Raw genomic sequence first — 21,422 nt, forward strand, 5'->3', positions numbered from 1 at the left:
TTGTGTAAGGATATAACGTGGTGGAGTTAAAGGGAGATGGAGGGGAAGTTTGCGAGGAGAAATAAGAAGACGGTGAATTTTACAATGTCCGACTCATAATTTCTTTCCCCTTTCCCTTTTCCCTTTCTAATATAGTAACCCCACGTGACTCTCTTCCCTTTTTTATTCCCTCAAAATACTACCAGTCATCCCTTTTATTTATACAACCCCTCCCGTTTCTCTGAAGAACAATTTTGTGCACATTATTTATTTCCCATTCGCATGTGAAGCTCTTTTAGAGAAGGTATCTGTACTTACAAAATTAATACCATGAAAATTCGGGACCAAGTGAATTAAGAAACATATTTAAAGAATATTTTTATTATTGTGATATAAAATTTCTAAAAACTCGTATTATAATTAAATTAGATACATTCTTTAAGTGATAAATACAAAAAAAACTGTTAAAAATGATGCTCAAATATTCGTTTTACCTGAACCAAATTTTTCTTGTAATTTTGTTAACGGCCAGTGTAGATTGTAAGGTTAGCGTGGTTCAGGATTCCTCCCACCACGGTTCTAAATCCACAGCGGTCAAGGATTCGCCGCCGTTTCTGGGAAACTTCCTGATTGAGGACAAGTGCCAGTTTGACCTGTGTGGTCCTGCCTACACTGGCGAGTGGGGTGCTCCTGGCCAGGATCCTGTGGCTGGCAGCTGCTCTGGTGACTGCAGCCTTCTGGCCATCACTCTCAATCAGAACAAGTTCCACAAGGAGTTTTTATGGTCGGCCTGTGCCGGTATGTGCGGCAGGAAGTTTCCGGCCGACAAAGTTCCAGAATATAAAGACAGGAAAATATATCATCTACATTTGGATTTGATTAAGATGAAATTAAAACATTAATTTAATTCATGACTTCTTAACATATTTCAAATTGTATTATATCCATAAAATTATTTTTTTAGGCTGCAATTGTGGACAGAACGTTGGGCATGTTTTTCTGCATTTGTTTTTAAAGAATTGCTAATCATTATAAATTTATTGCTATTTTACAAGAATTATAAAACGATATTCTGTTTCTTTTGCATTTGGAAAAGGTGGACGCAAAATGTATTTTCTTATGGTGATTTCTCTCTGTCATTAGTTACTAATTTAAAAAAAAATATATTCATATTTAAAAAAAAGAAATTCCCGAAACATTTATATAATTGCTAATATTTAGAAAATTGTCTAAAACCAGTTAAAATGATAAATTGTGAAGAAAATGACTTTATCTTAAAAGCTTTTACGTTGATACAAATCTAGCGGCTTATCCAAGATGGAAATCCAGATCAAATTTATATTTCAAATATTATCTTCTTAAGTATTACTTTAGTTTTATCACTCAGCTAAATTTAACAAGAATGACAACATCCATAAAAGCAAAGCTCCTAAAAGGTAGGACAAACAATGAATAAGCAAAATATAAATGTATAAGTTTTGACAAAATTGTACGTAAATTTGATGAAAAACTGTTGAATTCATAATATAGGAATCATTATGTAAAGTTTGAAATCTATAGGACAATCATAACATGTCCAAATAAATGAAAAGAGCTACCTATCTATTATGGACGGACAGACCCTAATTATAGAAATGCTTTGCTTATAAAAATTATATGTGGGTGGATAAACAATTTTTAATCTTGCCAATAAAAATTTATCTTTTAGTTTTTAATTATTCAAAGGAGTCTTAAGTTATAATAAGAGCTTTAAAGGGGTATCCTTGATTTATAAATCAAAGAGATGAAAACCTGCTCAGAACCAAATAAAGCTTCTCTGAAAAGGATTTTTCTATGAATTCATTAGTTAATAAGATCTTTATACATAATAAAAAAAAACTTTCTTTATTTTTGTAGATTATTCGAAAAATATTTAAAACTTTTCAAATTTAATCAATTTTCTTGTAATAAATTTAATATTCCAACTAATTGAAGACAAACCCAAGTGAGGCCGAAGTTTGGCAATCAGTTAGCACTAGCAGGGATAAGGGATAATACACCAGAAGAAAAAATACTTTATTTCTATTTACATTTTATTCTTTATTAGTTACTATTACGACATGCTACAAGAGACCGAAGAAGGCGAAAATGATTCATTAAAAGTAACAAGATGTTTGTCTACAGCTTAAAATCTCATTTACTGCTTAACTGATATGGTTCTTCTTTATGTTAATACTTCTAATAGGTCCATGGATGGGTTATGCCTCCAAAAATAAAAAAATAATGAAATTGAAAGTGGAGGGTTTAATCTACCCCCCCCCTTCCTTAGGTGTGTAGTGGCGAGTAACATAATATTTAAGACAAGTGAAAAACTTAGGTAAATAGTTTTTCTTAAGATCCATTATCCCCTGTCCCCCCGAAATAGCAGGAGTTTGATGTATAGCAACACTGTTTAATCAATTCATTACTATTGCCTATTCTAGATTCAAATCGTATAAATTATAACTTTCAACACATCGATGATAAATTCACAAGATAAATTATTAGTTTTCTAATTTTGGGGCCAAGTCATAACTTTTTAATTGTGTTTTTATACTGGACGGAAATTTTTCAAAAACGGATGATGATGATGATATATTTTGTTAAAGATTTATGTGCATGGAGTCATGTTATTCAGCTTACAACAAGATCTCACCCCACCATAATATCGCCAGATATTGTATGCAGGCAGCCTGCAGGTCAATCAAACCTGAACAGGGTCATCAGGTACAGTTTTTTTTATATCATCGTTCATTTCTGTGTTTAAAACAGGAATCTAAAGGGATAAGACAATGATAAATTAATGTATAATACATCCCAAATGATGGTGAAATAGTAAAAAGTAGTGGATTAATAGTGGAGTTGAACTAACCAATCAATATTTAATAAGAGTACCCAATGTTTTTAAGCCTTAGCCTACGATTGAGAAAACGTGTATATTAATCTTAATTTCAAGATTTTAAAAAGTAAATTTTTTTGCAAATCTTACATTTCTAGTTTATATTTTAATCTTATATATCCAAAGCTTAATAAATATTAAAAATATTAAAATTAAACACTAACACATTCTGCTCTACATTTCTATATTAAGTTTTCAATTGTGAGGTTTAATTGTTTTAGGTTGTTTGGTTTAACATTAATGGTTTAAAATTGAAACCTTAATTGTGTTGTATATTGACAAAACTGATGACAGTTGGACTTTTTTTCTTTTCAAAATTAATACGGCGAATAAAATCTATAGATCGATACACTTTCATATTTCATTTCAACAATGATTTTCATTTTTTTTTTTACTTTTGAAGCGAGGCAATTCTAAGAAGTGTATTCGAATAGGATAATCAGCAAAAATACTTTTATTGTTCTTGTTTGTTACAAATTATATAAGCCATCTATTGAAGGTGACATATTCTGCGATTTATGGACATTCTCTACAAAAAAAAATGACTGAATTCCCTTCCCTATTTTTATTTTAAGGGGGCGTAACTACCCACTTCTGCCCACTCACGGTTTAAATGAAATATTGAAAACATTATCAAATGTATGTCCTTCAAAACTGTGATTAGATGAATATTATGGATTAATCTTATTATTCCCATAATCTTATCTTAAGATCTCTATCTTTATTGAAATGCGGGTAATAATAATTTTTACGAGCTATCAAAAAAATTCATAATTAGGAGTTCAGGTCCGCTTAAATTCATACACAATTTTAAGAATCATGGCCTCTAAAAAAAACAATTATGCATTAAACTTAAAAGTCTTCCTTGATTGTTAATGCTTTTTAGATAAAGTCTTTTTCTTTTATACAATGTCATGTTTATTCAAAATGTATAAATCTCTTGTTAAGTTACCTATATAAAGCTAAAGAAAAAAATAAAAGCATTTCACAAAGTTAAAAAAATAAACTGATATTTTAAAAATATTTAAAATATTTGTAAATTGTATGTTTAAGTAAAAGATTATTGTACTATATCATCATACATTGCCATAAAAACACCCCTTAATATTCACCCTTTCAAACCCCCAAGGGACATTTAATGGTGTTCTATCGTTTTTTAAGATTTTTAATTCATTTTTTGCGCTGTAATAATAAATTATCTTCCAAAATTGTTAAATGGCTTAAATTTTATGACAACTATGTACAGGTTTTACAATTTAAAAATGATTCAATGAATTTTTATTTTCATTTTTGGGTAGAAGCCGCCTTATTTTTTTTTGGCTGCAGTGTTTGACTCCCTATTTTGATAACTTCTTTAGTCCAAGTATTTTTCTGGGGGCAATCTGTTTTCAGAATAAAAGATAATGTTAGATGCCAAGTTTCCACTCTGTGCTAGAATACAAAATAAGTCGCAGATATCATTCATGCAATTGTATATGTAGATTTTTCGATTGTAGCACAAAAGTCTGTTGATTTTTTGTAATTCAAGGTTTCCTAATAGGGTGGGTCGATTTTGGACATTTTTTTTCTGAGGCCAAAGCGGGGATCTGCACTCAATTTATATAGATATAATACACCTCTGGGTGATTTAAAATTTATCCTAAGTCTTAAAACCGCTGACGACCAGACATTCAATTGTATAGGTATTTGTAAATGGGAGTCAAAAATTTATTGAATCAGAACTATGGCTTCATGGTGCTCCCTGAAAATGCCTTGAGGAGCTGAGTCAGGAACTTTTGTCCGTTTCAAAAAATCTCGTTCCTAGCCTGAGAAAATCTAAAAAACCTCTACAAATTGGACAATTCTCAACAAACCTTAAAATTTTTTGGTTTTTTAGTGATTTCTAAGGCTAGGAACGAGATATTTTGAAACGGACAAAAGTTCCTGATTCAGCTCCTCAAGGCCTTTCCAGGGAGCACCATGAAGCCATAGTTCTGATTCAAAAATTTTTTGAATGTCGTCTTTGCATACTAATAAGTAATGAATTATATTTTTAAATGGTCGTGTTCTAAAACGATCAATTTTTTAAAATTCTTTTTCGGTCAGAAATGTTTTTAAGGTTAATTTTATCTGTTGCATATCCCCGCTTTGTCTAATTCCGATATGAACCCACCCTATTTCCTAATCTTTTGTTTTTTTTTAATATTCTATTCATTTTTTCAAATGATAAAACTTTTAATAGAAAACGGTATCCATTTAAGTCATAAACAAACACAAAATTGTTCAAAATATGTAACTTTATACCACTTTTTCTTGGCCAAGAAAAATATTTGAAATGTTTAAAATCCTAGTGCTAAATTTGAATTTTATAGATAACCTATATTAAGACGTACTTTTCATCTGGTGTTGATCTTCAATTTATTTTCTTTTTAGCCCAATGTGTATTTCATGGAAAGATATTTCTTTAGAAAAACAAAAAAAGTTTTTTTTCTGTATTTTTAAAACATATTTTCCTTTTTTCACACAACTATTTTTAATATCACGTATAACAGTTTAATGTTCTTGATTTAAAATATTGTTGCTGTTGATATTTTTTGTGTGTATTATCATGTTTTGTCTAAAACAAGAATGTTTTGAAAACAAACAAGATCTGTTTTATTTTCAAATTATATTTCAATCAAATAATACATATTAACTTACATTTAAAATTCCTAAAAAAATTGTAAGCTTCATACACGTCGGGTGTTTTTAGAACATAGCATCGAGGCTAGGGGCATATTTAATATTGTCTAATAGCATCTATATCTAAAGTATAATATCCTGCCAAAAGAGTTGTTTCTTTCAGGGAAGTTTTATGGATGTCTCGGGGTGGTTTTATGTTATTGCCTCTTTCTCCACAAAAGCAAAGTGATTTGAAAGGAATAAATCAGTATTTTTTGCAGCAAATAAATGGGTTGGTTTTAAGTTATTATACTCCCCACCTAACCTAACCTAACTTTAACTTATATTTCAAAACTAAGGGCCGAAGCCACTATTCTCTGAATATATATTTCACTTGAACTAATTTCCCCACAAAATAAAAAGAAAAAGATAAACAGGATCTTGTTTTAAAACAAAGAAAAAGTGACAATGCATTAGTTATGTATGAAACTCAATATTATATATTATTATTGCATGAATTTTGATGGTGTGCGGGGGGGGGGGGAGTGTTAGGGGTAGAAAATTGTATTGTTCTACTTATTTATTTTATTCAACAATTGCTGTACTTCTTAGTAGTGCAGCAGCAGCTACTCTATAATTCGGGCTTGTCCATTAGAGATAGACTATATGATTTTTAACTTACTTGTTTTTTTTATTTACACATTTCCAAAGTTTGAAAGATCTATGTTTGTTTTATATAACCTAACTGTCCGCAATATATTAGCCTAAAATGTTTTTATTCATTAGCTAAATTTCTGCGCTACTTATGTACATTATTGATCTTAATTGTCTTTCATCAAGTGCTTTTCCCTATCTCATAATTTTTATTTTCTTTCCCATTAAATGTTATTACTATTGTTTCTTTTTTCTTCTCTCCATCCCCCCTTCTCTCTCTATCTCTCTCTCTCTCTCTCTCTCTCTCTCTCTCTCCCTCTTTTTATCATTTTTTTTTCTCTTTCTGTATTACTAATACTTCAAGCTGATGATATTTGACTCGCTTTGTTTTAATAAGGATCATTTCTTCGATTAAAATAGAAAAAAGATAAATTATATAAAATGAAATAAATTTCCTTATTTTGCCATGCAACCTACACATATTTTTATCCTTGTCCAGAGTCTTCCTCTATAACAGGGTTGAAAGAACTTTGAACTTTTTTGAGAACAATTGAACCTTTATTAGGTTGGAAATTTGCGAAGAAAGAAAAGTTGTTGGACTCTCTTTATCCTTTCATTTAAAGTTAAAGACTCTGCAATAAAATCTTTTTACATTTCGTGCGGCCTTAATTATGGTTCAAATTTCAATGAACCGATATTTTAATTCAAGATAAGTTGGCTTTATATTCATTATTTAAACTTATACAAGGATGATTATTTCCATAAAAGAAACAAGCAACATTTTATTTAAAAATTACGCCATACTATAAAAATGACCAATAATGGCAATTGACCAATGGCAGGCCAGTATGATATAACTTTTTATAGGCCCTATAAAAAGCTTCACATTAAAAACATTTTGTTAAGATAAAACGTTATTATTTTTAGTTACTCTAATTGACGTAAAGACAGACGTAAAGGCCTTTAGTATATAGCTGCGCTACCATTTTAAGTAAGACAAGTAAAGTTTTCTTTTCTAGCAATGTTGACTTGTGATAATAGGAAAAATTATTTATCGCATCGTATTATAAATAGCTTTCCGCGGATATAAAAATGTACAATTATAACCTTATAAGATAAAAACTAGTTTTGTTAGCCCCGAGTTCCCGAAGACACGGGCTAACAAAACTGGTTTTTATATTATGATTGTACATTTTTATATTCGTAAAAACTGGATATATTATGATACGATACATGCTTTTTCAGTGTGGCTGAGAACTGGTACTTATCCACCGGATATTAATCGGTTTCGAAGCTATACCGGAAATGTTTTACAATTGATGCAATGTTTATTGATTTATCTTCTGGCATTGCGGTACAAAGAAAGCAAAATTGAATTAACTTGGTATAATATAGAAATTGTATTTTCTTATAAGGTATATTCAGGAATATCAAACAAAAGCCTAATTGTTGTTACACTTTTTATTAGTTATGCTAAAAATCCACTGCGGTTTTTAAAAAAGTTAATAATAAAGTGGAATGTTTTCTGTCTGTTTTTACGTCCGTTTGGGTGTAGTTAAAGATACGTTACAAAACTAAGTTTTCTCCAAAGAGACGAAAAACAAAACAAATGTTAACTCTAGTAAGTTTCTCCCCAAACCCCCCTATGAGCTAAGCCCCTAGAGGATAGAGGCGAATAGTATGTATTTTCGTATAAGAAAATACTTTGCCTTGTTGAATATATGAAAGCTAGGTTTATCTATCATGAAAGGATTATTCAGTGTCAGGGATTTAAAGGGATAAGACAATGGTCGATAAATTCATAAATATCCCATTCCCTAATGATGATACCAAAATTACCCATTCTGTAGATTACAATCAATAGTTGAAACTTTTGGACACCCAATATAATAAATAATAACCAATCAAAATTCAATAAAGTCCCCAAAGTTGTTAATGCACTAAATAAGAAAACGTTATTATGAAACTTTGGGTACTACAATAATAAACAGCCCAAGTTCCCCTCCTCCCTGACTCAATGTAGCTGCTTAAAAACTAAGTATTTACGTTAGTTTTTTTGCGAGGCTTTTTTTCTGAAGACCCGCCTTCATTAATCATTAATTGTTTAATTTTACAGAGAAAAATATTTAGAGGGTTAAACTTGTAGCTGGCTAAAATAACGATCCCATCCAACTCTTTACCCCCTCCCCTCATTCTGGATAAATGAACAGATCAATAAATGATGTCAATGTTAGCAACCTAAATTGACGACCATTTTTCCCCTGTCATAATATCCACGTATATTCTATATATCCATTGTATTAGTGCCTGTTTTTTAAATATCTATAAGACAAAAATAGATTTAGCTTTTAATGTTTTTCTTATGTACATACTTTATTTACATTATGCGGGGAATAATTTGGCATCAACCATTCTCTGAAATAGTATTGACATTCTACCAGATGGCAATGCAAATAAATAGGTCAAAATGCATGTACATACATTTGAGAGGGATTGGCGGCCGCGGTTTCTTTTAAAATTACACCGTTTCCCGCATTTTTCCTTCACTTTAAAGTCATCTGTTATAGTTATTCATCGCATCGTATTATAGACAGCTTTCCTTGGATATCAAAATTAAAAATTGTAAGATTGTAACCAGTTTTGCTAGCCATGAGGAGTCGAAGAAAAAGCTACCAAAACTGGTAATAATTTTATAATTTTTATTTTATTATCCACGGAAAATTGTCTGTCATTCGATGATATACATGAGTTTTTAGTATGGCTGAGAACCGGTTCTAATCAATCCACCAACTACCTAAAAGAAATTATCTCCAATTAGATATCATCGTTAATATGTAGGCAGTTGCAGATATTTGCCAGGAACAATGGCTTAGAATTACATACACACATACATAACCAGTGAGACAAGTCATACATAATATTATATGCACTACTCTGCACATCATAATATTTTCAATCAAAACTCTAAATATGCAGTGCATATTTTATTCAAGACAATATTCTCTTCAAAAGCCTCAAATTTTATTTGCTTTAAATATTTTTAGAAAGTTAAAAAAAATCTATGGTAATCATTTTTAATTCTTCTGTTGCAAAAACGTATATTATGGGATGTGATAGGATAATGGCCGTAAAATTCATATAAAATTATTTCCTACTATCGATAATTAAATCAAAAATAGGATTTTTTCGGGGGCAGAATGATTTATCGTTTATTGTCCTTTTCCTTTGTCCCTGGGTATTAACAACATACCAAGGCGAGAAAGCATATTCGTCTTTAAAAATATTATAAAGCAATAATTTACTGCATATTTTTGCATGCTAGAGCAAAAATTAATGATATTATTGTTAAGTAAACGAAGTTTCGGATTTCGTCGTAATTTCACACTAGCTTTTCTCCTATTTCTAGCCTTTGTGGAGGGCTCTAAACCTGCGGGGCCTATTTTCTAACCCTACAGGGCAAACATTAACACTTACCTAACCTAACCCAAAATAACCTATCAAAAGCTACTGTGAAAATGCGACGAAACTCGCAACTTCGTTTTCTGTTCTTTTTTTTTAAAGTTGTAGGCAAAAGTGAATTTCCTCTAAATTAAAAAGCATCTCGTGTAATATCTTCAATAGACCTATCACTTTATTTCATTTAAAAAACTGCAAAAAGTATGCAACGCAATTTGCTTAAAATGATTGACATATTCTTCAATGGGGAGAAAATTTAATGAAAAATAAATTCAAGGCTTTATATTCATTTTCTTCGCATGACGTGTGAAGATAAATTTTATGCAAAAAAAAACATAAGGATATGCAACTTAGCAACTATACTACAATAAGTATATACGTTAGTATGAATGCCTTAAAATTTGTCGGAAGCGCTTCGCAAAACCACCCTCTGATTGGAACTAAATGTCAAGATTTCTTAAGTATTAAAGACTTGTCCTTTTCGTGGTCTTACTGGACAAACGAAGCTGCTTATAGTGTTTATAAGAAATGAGGTCATACTGGGCTACCATTGGTAGATTAAATATATGCCTATCATTTGTATTGCATGGCGTCATTTTTTTTATCGGCACTATAAGCTGCTTCTGGAGAATCACACGATTCATTGGTTATTTTTTTTGTACATTTCTTTTTGTTTAAAAAATTCAAGAAAGAAAAAAAACTTCTTCTTTATAAAACAAAATAAAATATAACATTCTTTTGTCTAAAAAATTAAACCAATTAATTTATTCTGTAAAAGGTAATCATCATAAAAAACTTTTCTGTGAAATAAGAAAAATATTTGATAAGGTTTCTCAATAAATATTGATACAAATGTGTTTTTGACATAAAACAAAATGAAAGAAATAAATTGCATCAGCTACACACTGTCACATTGTCACATCACATCCCAAAACTTTTCTAAATTTTGATTTTATTTGATAAAAGAAATATTCTAATTTTATTTCTTTTCCCTATTTATCCTGCTTAATCTTGTGTCGCTAATTTAATTATTTTAAGCATATGGGGAAAATTCAACAACGTTCTTAAATTTTCTTTCTAAATCAAATAATATTTGTGTTTTAAAAGAGTTTCTTATCTACATTACGAAGTTTGTCCGTCCGTTTGCCCGTCTGTCTGAAGCTTAAGATCTCGGTGTCGACAATGTTGCACTTCTAAGGGTATACACATACCGGTCCTGTGGTGGATTTAAGCTATTTCCTAGGGTTGGTTCTTGCAGCAGCCGTTTGGAAGTATATGGGAGCAGCCGCTTAGTATTATGCCTAGAAAATGCTTAATAACTTCCCCCCCCCCCCCCCATCTTTTATTAGATTAAGCATTTTCGCTATGGAAATGTAGCTTTTAAATGTACATACATTATACATTAAAGTATAATGTATAAGAAATGGGTTACCAAAGGTTAAGAACCATTAAGTATCATAATAAAAAATATGTAAAGCATTAAGTATTAAAAACTATCAGGGAACTATTTATCAAGTCAAATGTTGGGTAATATATTGTATGTAATAAGAACAAGAATAACAGCATATTTATTCAAGTCTTGACATAAACAGAATGTATGGACGTATAATGAAGTAGGAAAGCTACGCTTTTATATATAACATATATGATATGATAATGGATATAGAATGTACGTGGATAGTTTGTCATGGAAAAAAATATTGTTAATTTAGGTTGCTAACATTGAACTCATTTATTAATCAGTTCGCTCATCCACTGAAAGTGGAGGGGATTGGGTAAAGAGGGTATCGTTATTTTAGCTCTCTGTGATTCTCACTTTCTAAGAGAACTTGAAAATCTGGTGTAACATCCAAGTAATAATGTATCCATTTGTATGATGTTCAACTTAGCAATCAAGTAAAGTAACGAAATCTTGGTAAATTGAACATCACACAACATTTACCTAGAAATAATTATATTATCTCTAGGGAATTTACAATTATGTAAGCATAATACAGGCTCGGCAGCCACGGCTTGGTCAGTCGTCTTATAATAACAACCTAGCAGCTAATAAACGGGTGCACTTAAATGTTAAAATATTCATCGTTAATTCGTACTAATTATATTCAAAGAATCAGCTAGCCGCCAGTTGTTTGATAATCCGATTTCGCAGATATTTTATTTCTTATAGATAATTTTTTAGTTTGAACCGTTAAATAGGTGTTTTCAGTAAAGTTTTGGATTCAATAAAAAAATATGAAACAAACACAAATACTTAATAAATTTTTGATTTTTTCATATATTCATGATTTAATCTGTAATTTTAAAGTAGCTTCGCTAATAACAAGCAAACAAACCAATCAAATAGAAACTTTCTGATCTAAATCTAATCGCTTTCCTTGTAATTCAAATTTCCTGAATATTTTTTTCCTGAGTTATTTCCTATGAAGGGCCTTAAATCAGGCGTTTCTTTGAAGCTGCAAATTTTCAATTAATTATTATGTCAATAAAAAAATCCAATTTTCAATACGTTCCTCTTTGAAATAATGTTATGAAAAAACTGGTTCTTATGTAAGTTTTCAGATTTTTTTTCTCTGCTTAATATTTAGAAAACTACCATTGACGAATTAATCGACACTTTTGTATAAATCTGTCTGTTCGTATGTACACCATACATTAGCAGGTGTGAGATATCCCGTGTAATTGTGGTAAAATCATATCATCCATCATGCACAAGCACATCAACAGTTCACTAAATATAAAATTAAAAACTCATTTAGTCCCGGGCCCCACACTACTGTCTTTACAGGGAGGCAGGGGACACTGGGCTGTTTATTACACTAGTCCCAAAGTTTTATAATAACCTTTTCTTATTCGTTGGCTACATAACTTTGGGGACTTTTATTGAAATCGTATTGGTTGGTTCAATAAAGTTAAGAGTCCAAACGTTTCAACCACTTATTGTAATCTATAGAGGGGGTAATTTTGTGTATAATCATCGGCCATTGTCTTATCCCTTTAGATCCCTGACTGCCTTACTATATATAGTGGGGTAGGTACGGTAGCCTTTCCTTATAAGTATGTTATTATTTTCTCTTAGGACTGCCCCCCTATTTGCACGATCCTATTTGTCAATATTTAGTTGGGTAAAATCATAAGTTATAGCTTTTTATGTTTTTTTTAGTATCATAGCTGCTACATTGTAAAGGTATGACTTCTGAGCTACTTCTACTTTTTAAAGTTACCAATAAGTCGTAATTTACTCAGTTTATTTTTTATATTTGATCTATTTTTTTTAAAAGTAAAAATTAAATTCTATAATTGACCATACCTGACCATTTTTGTTCAGCTTTCCAACTTCCCTATGCATTCATGTTACAATTAGAATACATAAATATTAAAAGAATATATTTAAAGGAAAACAAATAAGGCTTCACTTTAAACAATAATTGACTAGCTTGCAATTTATTTATTGCATTAATTTTATATTAGGTACATATTAAACTATGTTTTCTTTGCTTTTAGTTAAACAAGTATAAATAACAATCGACATATTATTACCTGGATGTTGCACCAGATTTTCATGTACTCTGATCAAGTAACATTACATTAACGATACTCCCAAACACCCCATTCGCGCACCACTTAGTAGATGAAAGAACTGACCAATAAACTAGGTCAATATTAGCAAGCTAAATTGACGGTAAATTTCCCCTGTCAATATATCCACGTATATTCTATATCCATTTAAAATATATCTAAACTTTATAAAAATTTGGCAAATTGTAAAGATACTTCACCATAGAAAGATTTTCATTCTGTGAAAGATTGATAAAATAGGAAGAACATAAAAGGATTAGATTATAGATAAACCCTAACTTGAAGAAAATAGAGAAAGAAGAAACACATCCTTTACTTTCAAAATGCTCTTGGGCTTTTGCTTTGTTAACCAACCGTTGTAACATTTTAGTACTTTTCAAGGAAATACATAATACATTTAAAGTTATTAGGTTATTTTGTTTAAAGCAAAAGATCTCTTGAATGTCTGGTCCGATTGACTGATGCTTTTCAGTGTGGCTTCATATGTTTAAAGGGATATTTTTAGGATATTTAAAACGCCTTTCACTACCTAATCTAAAGGCCCTAGATATTAGACTCGGAGCCACTAGTTAGTGACATTATAATTAGATTTAATTTCAACTAATCAAGTATATATAGTATTATTTTCCAGTATGACTTTGAAACCGATTAATATCCGCTGGATTAGAACCGGTTCTCATCCATAGTGAAAAATCATGTAGCTTCGTATTTGAGACTATTTTTCACGGATATTAACATAATAAAACTGGTTTTAATCGTATATGTTTTTATTTTAATTGCCGAAGAAAGCTGTCTATAATACGAGAAATAACTATTCTACTCTTTTACTATTTTCTCGATGAAACATTTGTTCCACAGTGATTATTAGTTTCAAGTTATTTTGCAATAACATGAAATGTTCCTAATTGTGTTATGTACAAACATTTCTGTGTTAAAACTTGATCACCATGACAGATTGGCCTCAAAACTTTCCTCCTTCGCTCACAATGTAAACAATAGTCTTGTTATTCCATGTTTATGACTGCTGTGCTGGGTTTGAGAGGTGGTGTGCTCCTCCCTCAGGGATTGATAATAGCCAAAAAATTGATGCATATCCCAAAATATAATCGTCAAAATAACTCCTTCTGTAGACTACAATTAGTGGTTGAAACGTATAGGTACTAAACTTAATGAACCATTCAACCCAAATATAAGAAAGGTCCCCAAAGCTGTTAAGCCAACGAATAAGAAAATGTTATTATAAAACTTTGGGGACTAGTGTAATAAATAGTTCAATGTCCCTTGCCACCTTGTGTGCTCCTAATTTTCCCTTTCTCCGCCCCCTTCATCACAGTATGAATACATAACGGCTAAGTTCTCAGGAAAAAAACACTCAAAATAAAAAAACTAAAAAATTATAACAGGATGCTATAAAATATAATATCTTATTTCAATACTGATCATTTTTAATTGTTTCAAAAATGTATGACAAACATTTTATTTATAATGTTTCCATATTTTTTTAAAATAAAATATTAATATTTAAAAAATTTAATTCTCAGCTAATTCGTAGAAACACATCTTTCTATAAATGAAGTAAACCTTTCTTTAACCCTTTTCATATAATATCGGTGATAGATGTTTTCCCTCTCTCTAACTCTCAAGTATTCTAACCCTAAAATTCCACTTTTTATTATTTGTAACGAAATATTTATTTCCCCCCTTTGCTGAACTATGTAAGATCTGTTCTATGTAATAAAAGAGTTCTTATTAAGAGCAAAGCTTTTCTGCAGTTAGATTTAGTGCTTTCGTCAATCTAGTCTTCTATATCAATTAATAAATAGAAATACAAAATTCTTCGTTACTTGTATAAAAAAAGTTAGTATGTCATTTTTAAACCGGCTGTTTTGAACTTTTGAATTATTTTTAGATGTTGCCATCCGTGTTTTTTTCTGTAATGTAAAAGTTGTTAATGCTAAATAGGATTATCTTTTTTCACTAAATCTTTTGTAAAAGTATTTCCTAACATTTACTTAACTTAAAACTGTCAGTATTAAGAAAATAAAATCAGCAGGTTGTTTATATTGCAAATTAACTATGTAATTATGAAGGAAATTATCGAATTTAAACGGAATTTCACTTTAATGTCACATTAAAATCTAATTATTATTAGACTCCAAGAAAGTTACACATAATTTTTAGTGGCGAAGCTACTCTATAATTCACAATGTCCGTCCGTCTGTCCGTCCGTCCGTCTGTCCGTCCGTCTGTCCGTCTGTCCGTCCGTCTGTCCGTCTGTCCGTCTGTCCGTCCGTAATTAATGAATTGGGGGAAACGTGATTTTCTCGGCTCCTATAAAAGATAGAGAGCTGAAATTTTTTGACAACATTCCCATCAATAAGGAGCACAATTAACTATAAAACATCAATGGCGGTCGGACTGCTTTTTAGCAGGTTTTAGGCTATTTTTTTATATTTTCCAAATTTTCCCCATATCTTTGGTATTTATGGTCCGATTTTCAAAAATTTTTCAGTTAAAGATATCAAAATTAAATTTCCCGTCATTTGAAGAAAACAACAATGACGGTCAGACTGCCTTTTTGCAGGTTTTTGGCTATTTTTATATTTTTCACATTTTTCCCCATATCTTTGATGTTTATAGTCCGATTTTCAAAATTTTTTCAGTTAAAGATATCAAAATTAAATTTCCTGTCGTTTGAAGAAAACAACAATGACAGTCAGACTGCCTTTTTGCAGGTTTTTGGCTATTTTTATATTTTTCACAATTTTACCCATATCTTTGGTGTTTATGGTCCAATTTTTAAAAATTTGTTAGTTAAAGATATTAAAATTAAATTTCTGGCGTTTTAAAAAAAGAAACAATGGCGGCCAAACTGCCTTTTAGCAGGTTTTTGGCTATTTTTATATGTTTGACATATTTGCCCATATCTTTGGTATTTTTGGTCTAATTTTAAAACTTTTTTGCATTAACAGTTTCAAAATATTTTTTTCATCGTTATGTGCATCTAGTATGTAATTTACTTTAACCGTCTTCATCATACAAAATAAAACAAGGTTTCGTGTTTATTTTCTCCAATAAATCTATTCTTGATTTTAATAAATACACTTTAAATCTACTTCTACGTATTCCCATCCACAATTTTTTGTGCTTCGCTACTTATGGATGTTGTCATCCTTGTTTTCCGAATAATTCTACTAGTAATTTGTGAAATCATTTAAGGATTGTAATAACACAAAAAAATGTATTTTATGTATTAGCTAAAAATATAATTTTTAGAAAAAGCTATACATTGTCATCATGAACATACTGACTATCTGGTAAGGATTATAGAGTTGCTACGTTTGACATCGAAAGGCCGATTGTAACGTTACAGATAGACCAATCCTAGATGTAAAAAGCCTCACTTATAAATACGACAGCATTTTATGGCTGCGCAACTTCTGGTCATAATTGTCATTGCTAAAAAAAGAGACAAGAAAGAACAAAATTAAAGGAAAAGGCTAAAAAAAACATGAAATAGAATTAGAAAATTAGGTCGAGACTTAAACACATATATGTAAATGGATATATTATTACTTGGATCTTACACCAGATTTTCGTGTTCTCTAATAGAATAGAATATGCAGCGGGCTAAAAAAGCAATTCCCCCTCCCCCTTTCACCCTATTTCCTCCGATCCTACTGATTAAACAAACTGACCATAAATAACAGGGGAAAAAGCAACCAACATTGATGTAATTTTTCCCCCTGTCATAATATCCACTTATATTCTACATCCTTTATATGTATAATTATATATGTGTCAAGACAGTTTGGTTACATTTGTGTGTGTTGTAATAATGTTGATTCTGCCTAATTAAACTCGGAATATTTGGCCTTAATTTCTGCGGTATCTGAATATGCTGTCATCCTGCCTGCGGCTTTTCTTACTGATACCAAACCAACTTGGTTTCTACATTAATTGAATTTCCTTTTAATCTTGTGTATATTTTTATTAGAACAAGTTTATATTTATTTTCATTTATCTGTGCGTTTGACAATCTATGAATTATAAATTTTATTTATACTCCCAAAAGAAAAACTTTCTTAAAAATTATTTTTTTAAATTCTGATATTTGATTAATTTACGCGTTTATTACTTCCAGCTCGTTTGGTCGGTTTGTATGTAATATACCGTGGGGTAATTCAGGAAGGAAGGGGACAATGGGCTCTTTATCACACTAGTTTCCAAAGGTTTTCTTATTCGCTTGACAACTTGGGGACTGTTAATGGATTTTGATTGGTCTTTAAGTTTGGTATCCAAACGTTTCAACCACTAATTGTAACGAGTAATTTTGTGTACTATCATTGGGGATGTACATCAATTTATTGGCAATTGTCTTATCCATTTAGATCCATGGATGTATATATGAATAAAATATATCTCTTTATAATTAAATTTATTAGAATGATATAAGATACATAATTAATCCTGTTTCAATATCTATTAATTTTCAGATTGACTGCTTCGAGGGTTGTGCCAGCCACGTGTCTGGCAGTTTACCTGAGTCTAGCTGGAGGGTGTGGGCGCAGGCAATAGCTGGATCATGCTCCACTAACTCTTACAATGGAACTGATCTTCTTAAACACAGGTAACTTGACTATTCTACCTAGCTTTTTTCTAGATTTGGTTAGGTTAAATCCTATGAAAACAATCCAAAAATTAAAAAATTAGTTTTTATTATGCGTAAATATTTAGCAGGGCTCGTCAGCCGCATTTAAGACTCCATGAAATCGTCATATTATAACTTTAGAATTCAGCTGGATGTCTAGACGTGTTCCTAAACAGACAATCCATCTTTTCGGAATTTAAGGCGGTTATGCGGCTGCCGAGCCCTGATATTTAGAGACATAAATTTGTTTATTTTTAACATTTTTTCTCGTTTGTGTAATTCAGCAGTACTAAAAACCTCAATCTACCATTTTTCAAATATATTTTTACTAATATATAAAAATTAAACCCGCATTATAAAATTATTTGTGTAAAATTGGCACAAGTTTTGAGTGCAAAAATATGCAAAAGTTTGCAAAAAATTAATATTTTGTTTTCAAAATATTGATTGATTTTGTAAAACATTTGAATTGTTTGAAAACTTTGATTTGAATGGCAGAAAATGTTTAGAAACTTTCCAGTTTTGTGAAAACGATGAATAAAACTGTCAAATAAATGTCAATTTGACATCACATTTTACGTATAATTCTTTTATATTAAATTTTTCATACTCGTATTATATAATTTTATAAGATCAAAGATACAATCATATTAAAGTTAGATACTCTTCCTATAACATAATAAGAACTGTACATTTATAAAGTAAAAGAATACCTACATTCTTTTATCTTAATCAAGCTAAAAGCTTTAGAAGAATAAAAACTAAATTAGGCATTTAAAAGTATAAATATGAATATATTTCGAAAGTTTTATGTTGTAATTAGCCAAAAAGATAAAAAGTTGTTAAAAGAATATCTAATTAAGTATCTATCAAAAAGTCTTTAAGGTTTTACACCCCCTTTGTAAAACCCTATGCATGCCACAGCAGTCGATATATTTTTTCTTGGATGAAGCACCAGATTTTCATGTACTCTAATAAAGTGATACTCGCAGCTGGCTAAAATAACGATACCCTCGTCAACCCCCTTTACTCTAACCTCTTCCCTCCTACTGAATGAATGAACTGACTATTAAATAAGGTTCATGTTAGGAACCTAAATTGACAACAATTTTTCAATACATCCACTAAATCCATTGCCACAACATCCCCCCTTAAATTTTCAAAAATAATTTAGACTGGAATGTGCGGATGAGGATGTGTGGGAGCACATACGGAAGGAGGAGAAGTCGAGTGACACCCGCCACTCCAACCATTGTCTCAAGACAATCTGCAACAACCAGATCAAGTGTGGAGTCTCCTGTCTACAACATATACACAGTCTTCATCATGATAAAAGGTAGGTTTCTCAACAATCATATAATCTGCTAGACATTTTGAGCAAAATGCGTCAATTTGATTTTTAAGGATTCTATGGCAGCTTTAATATTTTTTCGGAATTTCTTCATTAGTCTCGAAAAGCTATATTCTATGGTAACATTTACTTATCTATAGGTCAAAAATTTTCGATTTAAAACGTTACAAAAGTTGGAAGCGCTAAACCAAGTTTATTTTAACATTTTTTTTTATGTTAAAATTTTTATTTCTTATATTAATAAATAAAACATCTTTCAAACTGAGCACACTGTGCACACTGATTATCATATACAAGTTTTATACAGAAATATAAAATTATGTTTTTAACTGAATGACTTAGTTTCGTATTCCCAACTGCTTAAAGTTCATATTAATACACATCAACAAATAACACAAACTTTGATTTACAAAATCGAATTAACCAAACCATAAATATTAAATTAGATACATTAAATATGATCAATATTTAATATTATATTTGTTATTAAGAAGTGAATGGATGGAGTGCAGCACTTCTGTGGATTGTTCCGAGCATTCAGACTGGTCTGACCGCCAGAGTTGTGCCGACAGCTGCCAGCACCAGATACAGCAGAAGAGAGAGAAGGCAAGACTGAACGAGCTGAATGCTGAGGCGGCCAGGTCCCAGCTGCACCTGTACTCCAACCCAGCTGCCAGAACAGCCGCCGCCAACAGCTACATTCTTCATTCTGTCACATGTCTTGTCCCACTTATAATTGCAGCTACAATCCAACGTGTGTGATTATTTTGTGTATAAATTTATTTAGACATTTTTATTTATTTTTCACTGATGATATTCCTGGCTGAAATATATGTTAATGTGTTACCCCCCGAAGCAATACAAAAACGCTGTGAACTTTTATATACTTGTTTCAAGTTTGTGTGAAAGACTAAATTTGTGAAATGTGTACTCATCTGATTTATAAAAATACAATAGAATCAAATAAAAATCCATAACAAATCTACACTTTTGCATTTTAATAATGAAAAATAATGTAAATGAAGAAGCAAGTGTTGGTCAGCTGAACAGAATGTACACAAAATAAAACCATAAACACTGATCTCAAGTGAAGCTCATGGAATATTATTATTATTATTAGGTTCGGTGATCTTTTATTATCATGCAGTATTTATTATTATTAATAATAAACTTTTCTAGTACATATTTTTTCTTTCTGAATGTGAAGCTTTTCTACATTTAGAGTCGGTTGGTCAGTTGCTGACGGATTAAGCATGTAAGAATTGTCCTATCAATATCCATCTTTAAATGATAATTTTCGTAACAATAAGTTTCTATTTAGTATTCGCAGCAACTCTATAGTATCCCAGAAAGACTGTACGTCCAATTTAATGCTTACTTTTTATCAATCAATTCAACCATTTATATTATGATATTATGATGAAGAAACGAAGCATCTTTAAAATAAAAACTTAAAATTTCAGTACGTCCCAAAAATCAAAAAGTGTTTATGTTTATTAGTCTTATGGTCTGATTTGTTGAGCTTCGCATTTTTGCTGTTTGTCATCCCCGTTATTGTCTACAGAAAGACGATCTAATTTGATCGAAGCCTATGGGAAAATAGACTCTAAGGGATCAACAGACGACATAATTTCACGTTTAAAGCAGCGTCAATTCTGCATAAGAAATGGTTAAATACTTTTTTTGCTCGTGGAGCAGCCTTACCTTACCTAACCTTGCAAAAAAACCTTTTTACTAAATTCTACTCGAAGCCATAATGGCTTTCCTTGCCTTAAATAAACTAATTTAAAATTGCATCTGCCTTGATACCCCTTAGCCGGCACCACAAGTAAGTCTTCAATTTCCTGCTGCTCGCAGCTTGACCTAAAATAATGCAGCGGATCCAACCATAGTCGACAAATATTTATAATAAAAAAAAACAACTTATGAATTAACTAGCGGCTAGAAAGCTATTTTTCCAGGGGGGATTTATCTTTGGAGGGTGTAGGTCCTCTTCCCAAATGAAACACTTCTTTTGAGCGGGTAGCAAGATTCTTCGGTACAGACAGACACAGATCCTAAGAATATAGGAATTGTCCAATTGTTTCATGATTTTTCTAATTTTGAGAAATTATATAATAACATAGTAGAGTATAGAGTACAAAAAATTATCTTGCAACATGATGTTTAATAATTTGTCAACTAAAACTAGAGTT

The 21,422-nt window shown here is 30.8% G+C and overlaps 1 protein-coding gene across 1 annotated transcript; it reads left to right on the top strand.

Moving 5' to 3' along the window:
* Positions 1 to 251: 251 nt before the first annotated feature.
* On the top strand, positions 252 to 20,410 carry LOC145316355 (uncharacterized). The gene is made up of 5 exons (XM_080156797.1): positions 252 to 827; positions 2,605 to 2,724; positions 17,722 to 17,855; positions 19,051 to 19,212; positions 19,719 to 20,410. Exons 1-5 carry the CDS (start codon positions 450 to 452, stop codon positions 19,987 to 19,989), a joined length of 1,065 nt encoding a protein of 354 aa, XP_080012923.1. The 5' UTR covers positions 252 to 449; the 3' UTR covers positions 19,990 to 20,410.
* Positions 20,411 to 21,422: the final 1,012 nt, after the last annotated feature.

This window comes from Acartia tonsa, chromosome 4 (genome assembly GCF_053477335.1).
Source record: "Acartia tonsa isolate MP-2025a chromosome 4, ASM5347733v1, whole genome shotgun sequence".
NCBI lineage: Eukaryota > Metazoa > Arthropoda > Copepoda > Calanoida > Acartiidae > Acartia > Acartia tonsa.

Bases quoted from the DNA above. Each gene is read 5' to 3' on its own strand.
- LOC145316355 (XM_080156797.1), top strand. From the start codon at position 450: ATGATGCTCAAATATTCGTTTTACCTGAACCAAATTTTTCTTGTAATT. The intron at 2,725-17,721 runs GTACAGTTTTTT...ATTAATTTTCAG, and splicing joins AACCTGAACAGGGTCATCAG to ATTGACTGCTTCGAGGGTTG. The intron at 19,213-19,718 runs GTAGGTTTCTCA...TTTGTTATTAAG, and splicing joins AGTCTTCATCATGATAAAAG to AAGTGAATGGATGGAGTGCA.